This window comes from Gallus gallus, chromosome 2 (assembly GCF_016699485.2).
Source record: "Gallus gallus isolate bGalGal1 chromosome 2, bGalGal1.mat.broiler.GRCg7b, whole genome shotgun sequence".
NCBI lineage: Eukaryota > Metazoa > Chordata > Aves > Galliformes > Phasianidae > Gallus > Gallus gallus.
In genome coordinates, this window is record NC_052533.1 from 56,535,301 (window position 1) to 56,551,484 (window position 16,184).

The window sequence follows — 16,184 nt, forward strand, 5'->3', positions numbered from 1 at the left end:
TGTTTTGCATCAGTGTTAATCTATTGCATTTCTAATGTGAATATGACTTGCAAGGAAAGAACATCTATACATACATTACAAACTGTGAATCCCATTGTATTCAATGTTAATTATTGAACCAGGAAATTATTTTCCAGTATATACAAAAGTTTATCATATTCATACAAATTTTTAAGTTATTTGTTGCTTAAAGGAGTAGTCATGAATTTAAATGTTTACCAATCAAAGCATAGCTGACTATAGAAAAATGAAATTCCACACTGAACATAGGGCATCTTTAACAAAGGATATCTCTAAGAGGACAACAAAGGCTGTGTATAAAGGAAAATTGAGAATTTAAAGTATTTTCTTTAGGGAGTGGGAGTGTTCAGACGCCCATTTCCCAAGAACAATAATCACCAAATATTAGCAGACAAATTTGAACATAGTTCATATGTCTAATTTATTTTTGTCCTTCAGTGAAAAATTTGGAGCTATATGAACTAGAATTTAAGGTTAAATCTAAAGGAATTACACTAGGTTTGAACAGTTTAATCATTTATCTGAAGAGCAAATGCCATGAGAGAACACTTAAATTATTTTACAACTACCTAGCATTCATTTAGCATAATCAGTCAAAGACAGGCATAAAACAATTAATAGCATGTCCATGCAAGGTGCTGCCCAAGTAGAATTAAACTGATTTTTAAGACTACTTCAGTTGAAATTGGTGAAACTTGTACAAGACCTTTTCCTTAAGATTCTAAGAATATCGTCACAATCTACAATAAGAAGCCAACAACTTAAACTTTTCCCTTAAAATAATGACATAACTTGTGATCACAGTAAATGGACATGTAAGTACTTGGGAATCTTAGTAGACAAAAAGCTGGACATGAGCCAGCAGTGTGCACTTGCAGCCCTGAAGGCCAGTGCTGAATCAAGAAGGGTGGCCAATAGGGCAAGGGAAGTTGTTGTCCCCCTCTACCTTGCCTTCACAAGGCCCCCACCTGGAGAACTGCAGCCAGGCACACGGCCCCAGAATAAGAAAGTTGCAAAAGCTGCTGGAGTAGGTCCAGAGGAGAGCCACAAAGATGATGAGAGGGGGTTGGAGCACTTCTCCTTTGAAGACAGGCTGAGGGAACTGGGCACGTTTAGAATAGAGAATCATTAAGGTTGTAAAAAAAAGAAACCTCTAAGCTCATCTATTCCAACCATCCACCTACCACCAATATTGCCCACTAAACCATGTCCTTAGGTAACACATCTACCCTTTCCTTACACACATCCAGGGATGGTGACTCCACCATCTCCCTGGACAACCTGTTCCAAATGCGTAATCACTCCTTCTGAGAAGTTCTTCTAAATCTTGAATCTGAACCTTCCCTAGCGCAACTTAGTCCTATCTCTAGTCCTAACACAGTAGTTACCTGGGAAAAGAGGATGACCCTCACCTCACCACAACCTCCTTTTAGATAGCTGTAGAGAGTCTCCCATGAGCCTCCTCTTCTCTAGATTAAACAATGTCAGTTCCCTCCTCCGCTTCTCATAAGACTCGTGTTCCAGATCCTTCATCAGCTTTGTTGCCTTTCTCTGGACACGCTCCAGCGCCTCAATGTCTTTCTTGTAGTGAGGAGCCTAAAACTGAACACAGTACTTAAGATGTGGCCACACCAGTGCTGGGACCAGAGAGATGGTTACTTCCCTGCTCCTGCTGGCTACACTATTTCTGATTCAAGCTAGGATGCTACAGACCTTTTTGGTCACCTGGACTCACTGCTGGCTCATGCTCAGCCAAGCATCAAATAACACCCCTGCATCCTTTTCCTCCATGCAGTTTTCCAGCCACTCTGCCCCAAGCCTGTAACACTGCATGGGATCATTGTGATCAAACTGCAGGACCAAACACTTGGTCTCGCTGAACTTTTTCCCATTGGCCTTAGCCCAGCGAACCAGCCTGTCCAAGTCCCTCTGCAGGGCCTTCCTATACTCAGGCAGATCAACACCACCTCCAAACTTGGTGTCATCTGCAACCTCAATGAAGGTATAATTCAATCTCCTAGGTAAGTTTGACAAGCCCATAGTTCCTCATACTGTAGAATCATCAAGGCTGGAAAAGACCTCAAAGATCACCTAGTCCAACCATCCACCTACCAACAGTATTTCCACAATAAACTATGTCCCTTCGTACAACATCTGAACATTTCTTGAACACCTCCAGGGACGGCGACTCAACCACCTCCTTGGGCAGCCCATTCCAGCAAGTGACTACTCATTCTGAGAAAAAATTGTTTGTAATATTCAACTTGAACCTCCCCTGGTTCAACCTGAAGTCATTCCCTCTAGTCCTATTGCTAATTACATTGGAGAAGAGGCTGATACCCACCTTGCTACAACTTCCTTTCAAGTTGTTGTAGAGCGCCGTAATATCTGCTATGAGCCTCCTCTTCTCCAGACTAAACAATCCCAGTTTCCTCAGCTGCTCCTTATAGGATTTGTGGTCCAGACTCCTCACCAGCTTTGCTGCCCTTCAATGAACATGCCCCAGGGCCTCAACGCCTTTCTTGTAGTGATGGGTCCACAAGCGAACACAGTACTCAAGGTACACGAAATATTAAACTGGACATGATGCAATTTTTTTCCTACTGTCATACCACCAACATCCACCTCTGATGTTCTGGACAAACATTATAAAATAGGAGGCATTACTTTCAGAACAGCCTTTTTATTTTGGAGCAAAGATAAAGCACACTATCATAGTTTTCTGCAGGTATTCCGTATCAAGCATCATGCAGTGAACTGACAGAACTGGGACGGCTGCTGAGGAGTTGCGGTTTCCAGCAGCTTTTGTTAAGCCCACATGATTTCTAGGAGGGAAGTAGGTGACATAACCATAGCTTTACTTCTGTTCAACACCATAAGCAGCATAGTTTAAAGCCATCTCTCTCTCATTTGTTTGATTCATTACCCGATTCTTTTACAACGTATTCTCTCTCCTTTCTTTACAATTTCTAGTAAATTAGTTTCTCTTTATCTCAATTGAGTCGTAATCCTTCCTTTTCACTTCTTTGCTGGCTTCCCAGCAAAGACCCCCCTGTCATGGGACAAAAGACGCTCAACCAGTGACAGTCATCCATGAACACGGTAACTTCAGGCTTAGATACATCTGGCTAACATTTGCCAAAAAAAAGGGCCTGTGCTAAATGTACAGTAAGCAGGGAGAATCTTAGTCTCTGCTGAACTTAAGGTCTTACTCAGCATATAAGTGTGGGACACATATAGAACAAATATTTCTGTGAATGTCTTATACTTAAACGTGCATCAATAACATGGTTATTCATTTGTGCACTTGCCTGCTTCTAGAAAGTGTGAAGAAAAGCTCTCAAAATAGAGACAGGTTGACTCTGGAGAGTGCTTGAAAATATTTAGCCTTAAGTAAAAGAGAAGCCTACAGATGAGAAAGGAAGAACAGGAAGGAAAGCTTCTTAATGACATAAAACCAAAATATATGTATCTATACATGTATATAAAATAAGCTTCCTCTTACTTAATGTTATGCCCAATACATTAATTTTTTTACTTGCTGTTATCTTTAATTTCCTGAAATTATCATAATATATTTACGTGTTACCACTAAGCACTTTAATTATATTTTTACAAAAGCCCTTCAGAGAATTAATTACAATTTTTAATACAGTCTTCTGAAAACAAGTTAATACTTGGGACATTACAAATTTTTGTTATGTATTATAGCTTACGGGGTTTTTAAATTATGTCATTTAGAAGAGAAAAATTATTACGTATTACACTCTTCATTCCTATTTCATTTGGAAACGTCGTTTTTGAAAAGCAGAAAGATGGACTTGTTTTCCTTAAAACAATTAGCTCCCTAATCAGTCTGTTTACCATGTAATTTGTAAAGAAGTGTTGTTAAAAATAAAAACCCAAGTAAGAATATTGATAGACTAAGAGCAATCCACTTTGCAAAAAGAAAATAATTCATTTTTAAAACAAAATGGCATCTTCTGATTTTCATTGAAGGCTATACAAAGAAACAAAAACCATCAAATGATAGGAATTATATCAATAATTAATATTTGCTATGACTGTGGAAAGAAAATTATAATCACACTAGTTAAGTTAGTTTAGTTTGCAACAGAAAGATAACTGCAGGATCTGTAACATCTTTTGTGTGTTATACTGTTCAAAGAAATTTCAGGCAAAGGTTTTTCAGAATGAGAGTGCAACAGACCTTCCCACAGTAACTTATGATGCCCTAAAATAATCAAATAAAAGCAGAATATCAAACATATGCATGTTTTTTTTTGTTAGGGAATAACACTGCTGTGAAATGCAAGACTGGACAACTGAACTGAAATACTTTAAAACACATGCTTCAACACAGGGGAAGTCCCTGCATATCATATTTGAAAAATATCACCAAAAAATTCAGATAGGTTGGCAAGATGAAAAAACAGCTTCCCTCTGCTTTCTAAGTCTATCATTAGTGTTTTTACAAAGCAAAGACAGAAAAGTATGCTAATACTTAACTACTTGACTTCCAGGGCTGGAAACATTTCTTGACTAATAGAGAAAATTAAGATAATGTTCTTGCTGTAAAAATTAAATAAACGTTTAATAACATATTTGTCCTGTATTCATAAATTAATTCTCATTTTCCCAGTCTGTGTTCCAAACCTGGAAAAAGCACCTGAGACGACCTTTAAGTCATGAGATGAAATACAGAAAGGAAAATGAGTTCCGGGACAGATGGAGAGGGCAGAATAACTTACTTAAAACTTAAAAAAAGACAAGATGAACAACAAATTATAAAAACTATAACACTTCCGTGCTTCACTTTTTCTACTCTTGCCTCAAGTAACCACTTACAGCACATCTAATTTTCAACTACATGTATTTATCAGCATAAAGGAGAATACATATTTATATTCATAAGAATACATATTTAAAAACAGATGTACATTCTCCGACAGAATAAGTAAATTCAAATCATAGAACTATCACAGAATGGTTGAAGTTAGAAGGAACCTTTCAAAGTCACATCCAGTCCAACTCCACTGCAGCTGGAAAATCTGCAGCTAGATAAGGTTGCTGAGAGCACGACCTTGAATGTCCTTGTCAGCAGGACTATGTTCAATCCTTTTATTTCCCAGCTTGTACTGATAGGATAGTGGAGGTTGCTGCAACCAAGGTGCATGAACTTGCACTAGGATTTCATGAACCTCCGGGGCCCTCTGCTCAAACCTGCCTAGGTCTCTCTGGATACTTGGTATCATCCACTAACTTGCTGAGAATGCACTTGACCCCAACAGTGACGTCACTGACGAAAATATTGAAGAGCAACAGCTCCCCTGAGGGACACCACACATGTCCATCCAGACACTGAGCCATTAACTATTCTGCCTGAGTAAGAACGTGCAACCAGTTTCTTGTCAAATTAATAGTTCAGCCATCAAACAATCACTGATCTTTCCAATATGGAGAGAAGGATGTTGTGGGGGACCATGTCAAAGGCCTTCCTGAAGCCCAAGTAGATGACATCAGTGGCTCTTCCCCAATGACACAGTAACACCATTGTAGAAGGCCACAACATTGGTCAGGTAGGACTTGCTCTTGGTGAAGCCGTGCTTGGTTTTCCTGCATCTCCTCCCTCTCTTCCATGCGCCTTAGCGCAGGTTCCAGGAGGATCTCTTCCATGACATTACCCAGCGCAGAAGCGAGGCTGAGAGGTCGGTAGTTCCCTAAGTCATCCTTCCTACCCTTGTTAAAAATAGGTGCAACACTGCCTTTTTTCCAGACACAGGAGACTTCGTGTGACTGCCACAACTTTTCACATGTCACCGTGAGTGCCTTAGCAACTACACCAGCCCCTTCCCTTAGGACTCTGGGATGCATCTCATTAGGTCCCATAGACTTATGGGTGTTCAGGATCCTCAGGTGGTCACAAACCTCATCTTTGCTTACAGTGGGAGGATCACTGCCCCCCAGCCCCCACCTTCTGACCCCTCCACCTAAGGGATGTGTGAAGAGCAGTTGCCAGCAAAGATTGAGGCAAAAAGTTGAGTACCTCAGCCTCCTGCTTGTCCTTTGTTACCAGCTTGCCTGTAGTGTTCACTGGGCCTGAGGGGTGTGCCTTCTTCGACTTTCTTTTTCTGGTTGATGGACTTGTAGAATCATCTCTTTTTCTCTTTCCACCACTTGCCAAGTATGGTTCCAGTTGGGCCTTGGCTTTCCTGACCTCATCTCTACACAGCCTACCAGAATCCTTATACTTTACCCAGGATGCCTGTCCCTGCTTCCACCGCCTGTGCATTTTCTTTCTGCTCTGTACTTGGACTCTCCAGTCCCCAAATTGTTTCCAGATAGCCTTAGCAGTGGACCCTCACACACTATTTGTTACCAATGTCAATATACATAGTAAAGGACAGTGTATAGGAAGAGAATAACACCACAGAAGTTTTGAAAACTTTATTTAAATTTCTCTTGGAGAACACTGAAGTTAATAGATTCCCACTTGCTACATTTTTGCCAAATATTATCAGGCTTAAATTAAGATTTGCCATTAAGGACTGAAGGGAGGCTATGGGTACAATTAAAATACAGTATGAGACATTTAATTGTTTTACTGTGCTTAAGATGCTTCAGAGGGAAACAACTATATTTTACTTGTACACAGTAGATACGCAGGTGTATTATTTTATTATTCTGCATTCCACTACAGATTTATCACCGAAAGCATGTGTAGAATATGTTCACTTAAATTAGTCTCCAACTGTATTGAATTACATTTACTTTCTCTAATGCATAACTAATAGAAATTCATGTCAGTTATCCACAAAGACAATGTTAAACCACCGCTATAGGTCTGGGCTCTTTTCAACAATCAAATCTAAATAAATGAAATTACGTCTGTCTTCTCTCTGAAGATCTGTATCCAATTAATTTTTTACAAATGAGAACAACAGCTACTACTACTGCCTTTCAAGCCTCAGCAAAACTGAATTATTAAATCTGTCTGCCTATATCCTATTACAGCCTACTTATGAATACTTGATTTTATTTTGTATAATTGACAACAGTTGTCAGGAAAGGAAGGCTTTAATGGCAATCAAATTAAGATCAACTCGTCTAAGTGTCACAGTGAAGAGTGTGCATGAAGTACTGAATAAATTAATTGATGGGTCACTGTGAAATAGGGCATGTAGAACTGTGGTGTCATAAACCATTATATATAGTCTAGTAATAATACACCCTTTCCAGCTTGAAGACAAATGAGTGAAAGCAATAGGTTATTAGAAAGCAATCAAGAAAAAATTGACTTTGCATACCTAACACAAGATCACTTAGGAAGAACTTAATTTTTAAGTAATTTATATTACTTAAGTGACTGTGTGCATGAAAATTTTAAAGTGATGACAAGATGTTAGATGACAGAGTTTCTTTTACCACTATCATGGAAAGGTTTCAGTTATGTTACCTCCTAAGGAATTCTAAAAAAAATAAAATAAAATAAAATAATAATAAAAAAATCAACAAACCAGAATAGCTGAACCATCTTAATCATTTCAGTTATAACACCATCAGTTAGGATGTAAATAATAACTTGTAGTTGTATTTAAAGAAGAGTGATGAAATTAGTTTAAAAGCATTAATTTCTCTTAATACCATTAAAACAACTGTGTGTACTTGAGTTATTTGATCTGAATTAAGAAACTGATGAAGCAATTGATTAATTGGAATTCAAGCCATCAGTCACTGGATCCATCAACAGATTCATTTACATTCTAAACAATCAGCTGATGGTCTTATAGGATGCCATGTATTAATATGCAGTCAATATGATACCATCAAACTCAGAGTTCCTTACTGACAAGCACACAAATGCTTTTAATCCAAGCTTTATCCACTGATTTTTTTTTTTGATTGCTGTATTGATTTAGTGTGATTTAGGAATTTTTACTTTTATTAAAAACATTACAGAATTATCTTACTTATAGCAAACAGTATTCTAAGGCAGAAAAGAAGAAAACATCCACACTTATGTTCACATTCTCAAATTTTAGCATAATGATTTACCTAAAGGAGATTTACAAGTAGATATTCAAAAGCACTATTTCACCCTTTGTATTCAATAGGTTTCGAAGCATCACTCTGCTCCATTATTTTTCTGATATAGACTAAGAATTTTTTTTCTATAGAATCTCACTGATGAAGAAAGATAATCTAAACTATTTAAATATTCTCCTGAAATTTACAACTTTCTATCTTGTAAGAAAAATATATATATATATATATACACACACACACACAGTAATGGTAAGTCTAGAACTCTGCTAAACTTAATACTTCGGTTACCTTAGAACTCTAACCAAAATCTCGCTTCACTTTCCGGATGAAAGAAAAACAAAGGAGGTCTGCATGACACTTTATAACAGTATGGAAATCAGTACCATACTTGGCAGATGTCAGCTCTACTGACAGATTAATAAAAATAACACTAATATTTATCACTGATATCACTGTTTCTACACCTGCTTTGTTTGCTATTGTGGCTATTTGAGACATTTAGAACTGAAATAACTTACGGGGATTTATCTCACGAATGATCCAAGTACATAAACTGATTAAAATACAGGAACTGTAAATATTTTCATCTTTGCTCATCCTTTTTTAAACAATTTTGTTAGTACCAACAATATATTAGAACTAGTCAGATGTAAACACACGTTAGCATTAGAACTGCTCCTCAACAAACAATAGCTGTCACATCTTTCTCCAGAAAAATTAAAGATAAAAATATTTTCCAAACTGAGTAATTTTAACATAGTAGGAAAAAAAAAAAACTGTCAGGTGGTATCCTGCTTTAGCAAAGCAAGCCAATTTCACCAAAATAACAGAGTACTTTAATACAACGTATATTATGCATTTGGATAAATCAAAGGATGAAACCGAACTGTTTGCAATCAAAGAGGTTACGGCTGTTTTGAAAAACAGTGTCTACACTGTGAACGATTTTAAGGCACCACTACAACAGGAAAAACGCACAGTGTGGATACTACTCCACAGGTGCAATTCCATAAACATAATCCATGTTAGATTGTTTTCCTTGAATCATTACTACAGTCGACGAACTGGGTTCAGCTGGCTTTTTTTCATTTTTCTTAGCACACAATGCTCATTGGGCGCCCACAGGAAAACATTCTAGTTTACTCCTGGGAAACTGGTTCTCATTTAAAAATGTATTCTGAAAATTATTCTAAGTGCAAGTTTGCTTCAGAATTCAACACGATCCTTCTTCAAATCTGTAGTCAGATTTGCACTAGGTATTTTATATAGAACAATTCTCAAATTGCTGCCTGTTGTAACAAAAGTGAGATTAGGATATTTTAAGTAGTTGTTTTAATTGAATTGAATTGTCTACTAATATTTAAGCTAATTAAGTAATTTTCTAATCCTAGTGCAAAGCACACATTAACACTGATATCATAAGTAAATGTTAAAAACATATTTCAAGAACATTGAATAAACAGGCTCCCTATTTTGAGAGCTCTGATTGGACAGTAATACTCTATAGTATACACTAAAATAATGCACTTAAATATCTTCTAAGACAGACACTGCAAAATTAAACATTTACACACCTTAAAAGCACAGTGCTTGTAGATTACATAAGGGACATTTTTCCTCTAGATAAAAGCAGAGCTCATAAGCAAACCAATATGAAGAAAAGTCCATAGCCAAATATATCAGAAACCACTGAAAGTGCACTTAGTCTCCCAGATTTTAGAAGCAGAAAAAGTAATTGACTCGAAACACACACCAGTAACTAAATAAAGCCTTGATATCTCACAACATTCAAACACAGAAAAGAAGTCAAAGAAGTTAATAAATTCAAATTACAACAGGTATTAAAAATTCAGCAGAGAAAAGTACATTATCCTTTACCAAACAGGAGCCTAAAGAGAAGCAAAAGACCACCCACAAAGACTGGACTTCACTACAGGAAAAAGCAGAGGAATTGATCTTATTTTATTTCTCCCCATTCCCTTTTGTTGACAGATAGAGGAAAGTTAGTAAAGCTAGAAGACCACCTGCAATCAGAACTGTAACTGAAGCAGTTAAATACAAATTAAATTTCATTTACTCTCCATTCATACCAAAAGCAAGGACTGTGGAAACACAGGCCTTAGCATTTGTATGGAGAAGCCAGCATTTTCTCAACTGCATACTCCATACAAGGCAGACTGACCCACATCAGTGTCTCTACTACTGAAGAGAGATGCAAAACAAATTAGTTCAAGTCTACACATGCTTCTATTTCAGGTACAGGTACCCTACCTCAAGCCACAAGCAGAAGTCAGAATGAGATCACAAACCCAAGCTATGTTTTTATTATGAATACGTTAAGATAGATTTGAAGATCATCTCTAAAATTAAAAAAGAACTTTAAAACCACTGCAAGGTCATACCTCATTAGACCTGATTAGCAATGCTTATGCAGAAATCCCTTCTCTAACCCCAGGTGTAGGAAAACAGGAAAAAAAGGAAAGAGATCAGCAAGGCTAAATGGGGGCCAGCTGGCCAAACTAGAGAGCATGATCAAAATGCTTAGGAAGTCGGGACAGGTATCCTGGGAGGAGTATAGGGATTCTGGTCGGCTGTGTAGAGATGGGGTCAACCTCAAGAAATTTGCAAGGGCCCACCTTTCAAGGTCATCAAGGTCCCTTTGTATGGCATCCCTTCTTTCTGCCATATCACCTGCAATGCTCAGCTTTGTGTCATCAGCAAACTTGATGAGGGTGCACTTGATCCCAACACCTATGCCATTTATAAAGATTACAGAATCATAGAATGGCCTGGGTTGAAAAGGACCACAGTGATCACCTAGACTCAACCCCCCTGCTATGTGCACGGTCACCAACCACTAGACCAGGCTGCCCAGAGCCACATCCAGCCCAGTTGCATGACTGACCCCCTCGTGGGACACCACTCATCACCAGTCTCCACCTGGACCACAACACTATGGCTTCAACTTTCTAAGCAATTCCTTATCCAAGAAACAGCACACCCTTCAAATCCACCTCTCTCCAATTTAGAGATAAGGATTCCCCACCACATTATGTCAAAGGCCTTGCAGAAGTCCACGTAGATGACATCAGTTGCCTTCCTTTTGTCCACCAATACTTTCACTCTATCATAGAAGGCCACCAGATAGGTCAGGCATGACCTACCTTGGTGAAGCTATACTGGCTGTCTCAGATCATCTACTCTTCCCTCATGTGCGTTAACATGTCTTCCAGGAGGATCTGTTGCATCAGCTTCCCAGGCACAGAGGTGAGGCTCACTGGCATGTAGTCCTCCAGTTCCTCCTTCCTCCCTTTCTTATAAATGGGAGTGATGTTTCCCTTTTTCCAGTCACTGGGGACTTCGTCTGACAGTCATGACTTCTCAAATATGATGGAGTGCAGCTCAGCAACCACATCAACCATCTTCCTTACCACCCAGGCATGCACGTCATTGGGTCCCACAGACTTATACACATTCAGTCTTATGAGGCGGACTTGGACTTCCTCTGTCCAAGTCTTACAGTGGGGTGGAGTTTGCTTCCCCAGTTCCCACCTAGGGAGATTTAAGAGATGTGATGAATACGAGAATCCTGGTTGTCAGTGAAGACTAAGGCAAAGAACTCACTGAGTATCTCCGCCTTCTCTATATCTGTTGTAGCCAGTTCTCCTTTCTTGTTTATCAGAGGGGATACACTCTTTGGCCTATCTCTTCTGAACAATGCACCTATAGAATCCCTTCTTGATTTTATCATCCCTCAAGTTCAGTTCCATCTGTCTTGGCTTTCCCATCTCCGCATGTCCAGATACCATCCATGTATTCTTCCCAGATGACACATCCTTGTTTCCAAGGACATGCCCTTCTTTTTGCTCCGTTTGACTAGCTGGTCCTTGCCAAGCCACGATGGTTTCCCACCTTCTCTGCCTGTTTTCTTAGTCTGGGGGATGGAGATCACTTGTGCTCTCAGAAAGGCATCCTCGAAGAGTAGCCAGCTTTGCTCCACTCCTTTGTCTCTAAGAACAGCTTCCCAGGAGATCTCTTCCAGCAATTCCTTAAACAGCCTGAAGTTCACTGTCCTGACTCAACTCTTTGCCAGGCTCACATTCCTCAAGATCACAAACTCACTCAGGGCACGGTTGCTGCAGCCCAGGCTGACTCCAATCTTAATGTCTTTAATGATATCCTCTGCATTGGTGAACATCAGGTCCAGTAACATTTCACCTCTGGTTGATCTGCCAAATACCTGAACCAAAAAGTTATCATCGATGGACTACAGGAGTCTCCTGGATTGCCTGAAGCTCACCATGTTGCTTTCTGAGTAGATATCTGGATGATTGAAACTCCCCATCAGGATAAGAGACTGTAAACGTGACACTCCTTGCAGCTGAAGCAAGAAGGCCTCCTCAACAGGCTCTCCTTGATCAGGTGGCCTGAAGTAGACCCCAACCACCTGTAGCACTAGCTGTGATGAGTGGAACTGAGCAGCCAGTAGCAGTTTCTATTGAGAGTATTTTCTCTGACAAGAACAAAATCCCACAACCAAAAGCCACTTTTGCCAATCTGATAGTTGCTGCAAGTCTGTAGAAAATTATGTATTAAAATTCATCTGTGAACCATCTTGTAATAGATTTGTCTTTACAGATTTTCCAACTCCAATTTTGTTGGTGGAAGCATATCTCAATGCAATATTCTGACACTTGGGAAAACCTTATTTCAGAAGCATTTGCATTGCTCTATACAGAATCTAGTGTCTGCCAAAAATGCTATTTCTGTGCAAAGACAGATTTACAGGGTTCAAATGAATGGTCAGGAAAGCTAGAATAGATTAGTAAAAGAAATTCCACTTCATCCTATGGAAATCAGTTTCTACCAAGGAAGGCTAAAGAGTAAAAACAGCTCTCCTCTTCATACAATTACAATGCAACATCTAAGGTAATTAAAGACCCTGGAGGGAAAAAAGGGTTAAAATAAGATTAATCAGTTCTTATCTTCCTGAAAAACTATTAATAACAACAACAACAAAAAAACACAATAAAATAACGGCACTGTCACTAATCACCAGCCTAAAAAAACCTAGCTGTAGTACATAATAAACAATTTTTCCTAGACGTGGTGTCTATAGAGCACATCTATATGCACCAGGGAAGATTCAGGCTGGACATTAGGAAATACTACTTCTTGGAAAGGGTGGTCAGGCACTGGAATGGGCTGCCCAGAGAGGTGGTGGAGTCACCAAGCCTGGTGGTGTTCAAAGAGTGTTTAGATGTTGTGTTGAGGGACATGGTTCAGCGAGAACCATTGGTGAAGGGCAAATGGTTGGACTGGATGATCCTGTGGGTCTTTTCCAACCTTAGCGATTCTATGATCACATACCTGAAGGTAGTCATCTGCTGGCTCTTTCAACTGCAAAGTCTCTAGCAAATAACACAATTGGCCTAATTTCTATGGGCAATATTATTATGCCATTATCTTTCCTAGAGTAACTTTCAACCAAGTAGAGCAAGCCAAAGATATCAAGGAACTTTAAAACACTAATGTGTTTTACAAAGTATTTAAACTGTTGACTATAAACTAAAACATAAGACAAAACAACATTCAAGAAAAGGCAATTACAGATATAAGTGTTCATTCTTTAGTCAAAAAAAAAAAACAATTACTGCCATATGTTTCAAGTTCAGTGTTGGAATTTTTTTTTTCTGGTTGCATTTTTTCTTGTTTGATTTGGTTTCACATTTTTTATTTTTGAGAGCACAACTTCAATATAAATAGCCAATATATTGCATGTTTACAAAAAAAGTATTGAAAACTCAAAAGTCACATTCTATGTGTGGTAAAAGTATAACTTAATTACTTAAATGAACTTTGGGCAGGTTTCACTGTATTTGCTGTGCTCACTTCGTATTATAATGAGCATTTACCTTGCAGGTACACTTTGGATGTGTTAACAAGCGTATTTATTTATTTAGAGACAGGCTAATCTTATAATATAAACCTTTAAATTGTGCAGTTTTATTTTCCAGATAGAAGATTACTGGAAAATTTTAAAGCTATCTGAATTAAACCTGAACACCAAAATAGACTTGAACAATTTTACTTTCAAATAATGCTTTCCTCCCACATTTTTTGACACAAGAATTCACTCTATGTCCTAGATCTATGATTATATATATTTCTGTCAAGATACAGAGACTGGATTGTTCATTGACATACCTGTGACCCCTCCTTCAATTAACAGTACTGTGAGGATAGCAGACTACACAATGTCTTATAAATTTGCATAGAAGAATCTACAAATTTAAGAATTTATGCTGAGGAAAACATGCTACAGTGTAGATATGCAAAATATAATTGAAGAAATTTTGTCATTCCAAGTTATACAGCATCTTGACCCCACTTTTATTTCAGTAGTGAGAATGCTGATCCCAATTAGGTACAGCTTTCCATGTTTTCACAACAGCAAACACTACACATTATTACATACTGATTTCTCTACAAATTTCTGCAATGCATCCATCATTTGAAGATATTAGCACTGATACATAGTCCTGCAAATGGAGATGACAACTGCTTCAAAACACCTACATGTCTAATACAATGCAACTGGTAAAGACTAAGACAAATTTCATAAACGTACATTTTACTGCTAAGGCATAGTATACAACAGGCCTAGTTTAAGGTAATTCTACAGAGGCATGACTCATATTTCTACTTTTCTAGCAGGCGTCATTTAAACTGTAACAGTTCTTATCAATCAAGCTGAAGCACTTTTAGGCTTCAGTGGTTAAGACATGATATTGCAAGCAGCCCAAAAGGAAACATCAATCATTTTATAATCATGTTGGATCCAAGATCTTTGAGTTATCAAAATCATTACAAATTTTAGCAAATTGTAGATTCTGAATCAGAGGGTAGTTAACCAGGGTTGAGATTATATATACAAACTATTAGAAAATATTACTGATCCAGACCAGTTAAACATGATCTAGTGCACCTAACAATCAATCACTTCAAAATCGTAACTAAGACAGTGACTGCGTGATACTTGCAGCAATTTCTTCTTCTAGTGAATATGTAGCTCCTGTAGCGTCCTGTACGCAAATCAAATATTTGACTTCTCTTGCAAATGATTTGTGAAATAGCATTCCAATCCACAGTAAAATATTAAAGCACTCCTAACACAAAGTTTAGGAATATCACAGCTATGTTGAAAGTTAGTGCTGTCCAACAAATATCAGACAGCTCCTCATGATCTGTAGTGATATAAAGAAGGCAAAGTCATTTGAGTTATGGGGGTTATCCCATAGTCGCTTGCAAACTTTAATCAAAGCAGAAGTAATTTATAGGGCTCATGTAAAAGAGATATACATTCATCAGAGTTCATGAGTACTGTGTAAGGAGAAACAATTAATGAGAAGTACTTTCCTTCCCCTCACTCAGGAAAAGTGTTTGCTGGTTTTTTGTTGTCGTTGTTTGTTTGCTGTTTTTGCAGGGTTGAGTGAGGTTTTATTTATTTGACTGCCTAAATCACTTCAAAAGGAAAAAAATATAGTTATCCCAAATTTTTTTTTAGATCTCCTTAGTACATTTCTAAAATCATTTTAATCACATCAGTAGGATATTGTTTCAGTTCTATTCAATTAAATAACTGAAAATCAAATCAAGTGACATTTAATGTAGTGCAACAATATCCAAAAATACTGTTATTATATTGGACAAATATTGTTTTAAAGTATACTGAACTAATCTTAATATTTGCATTACCTAAAGTTTTGCTGTATCAATCATCTTTTTAAAAGAATGCATCTCTACAGGTCTCACATTCACAGTAATGGTAAGATTTCCCATTTTTAAGTCCAAGCATACTATGTTTCTCAGATGTATATACTCCTGTCCTTCACCCCCCAGTAACCTGACAAATGTGGATTTCCTGCTGTCAATCTATTTGACCACAATGCACAACCTATAATATTACTACAATGACCAAGTTATGATGCAACCAAGCAGAATTATCAAAACATACCGGTTTTTTCTGACGTTCTGAGAAAAACCATGTCAGATGGGATTCGTTGATTCTGAGAGAGAAAGAAAAAAGTACAGTTTATTCTTAGTAGGAAAAAAGT

General features: G+C 37.9%; 1 protein-coding gene across 3 annotated transcripts in view; it reads right to left on the reverse strand.

Annotated features, from left to right (window-relative positions):
• The window catches only part of ATP9B (ATPase phospholipid transporting 9B (putative)), a 168,005-nt gene that overhangs the window by 101,903 nt on the left and 49,918 nt on the right, over nucleotides 1-16,184 (reverse strand). For all 3 annotated transcript variants that reach the window (XR_005857867.2, XM_025147637.3, XM_003640746.6), the window contains exon 7: nucleotides 16,085-16,136. Coding sequence is in view for 2 of the 3 variants with exons in the window: in XM_025147637.3 (XP_025003405.1) it covers nucleotides 16,085-16,136 (52 nt within the window). In the remaining variant the exon portion in view is untranslated. The remainder of the gene's footprint in view (nucleotides 1-16,084; nucleotides 16,137-16,184) is intronic.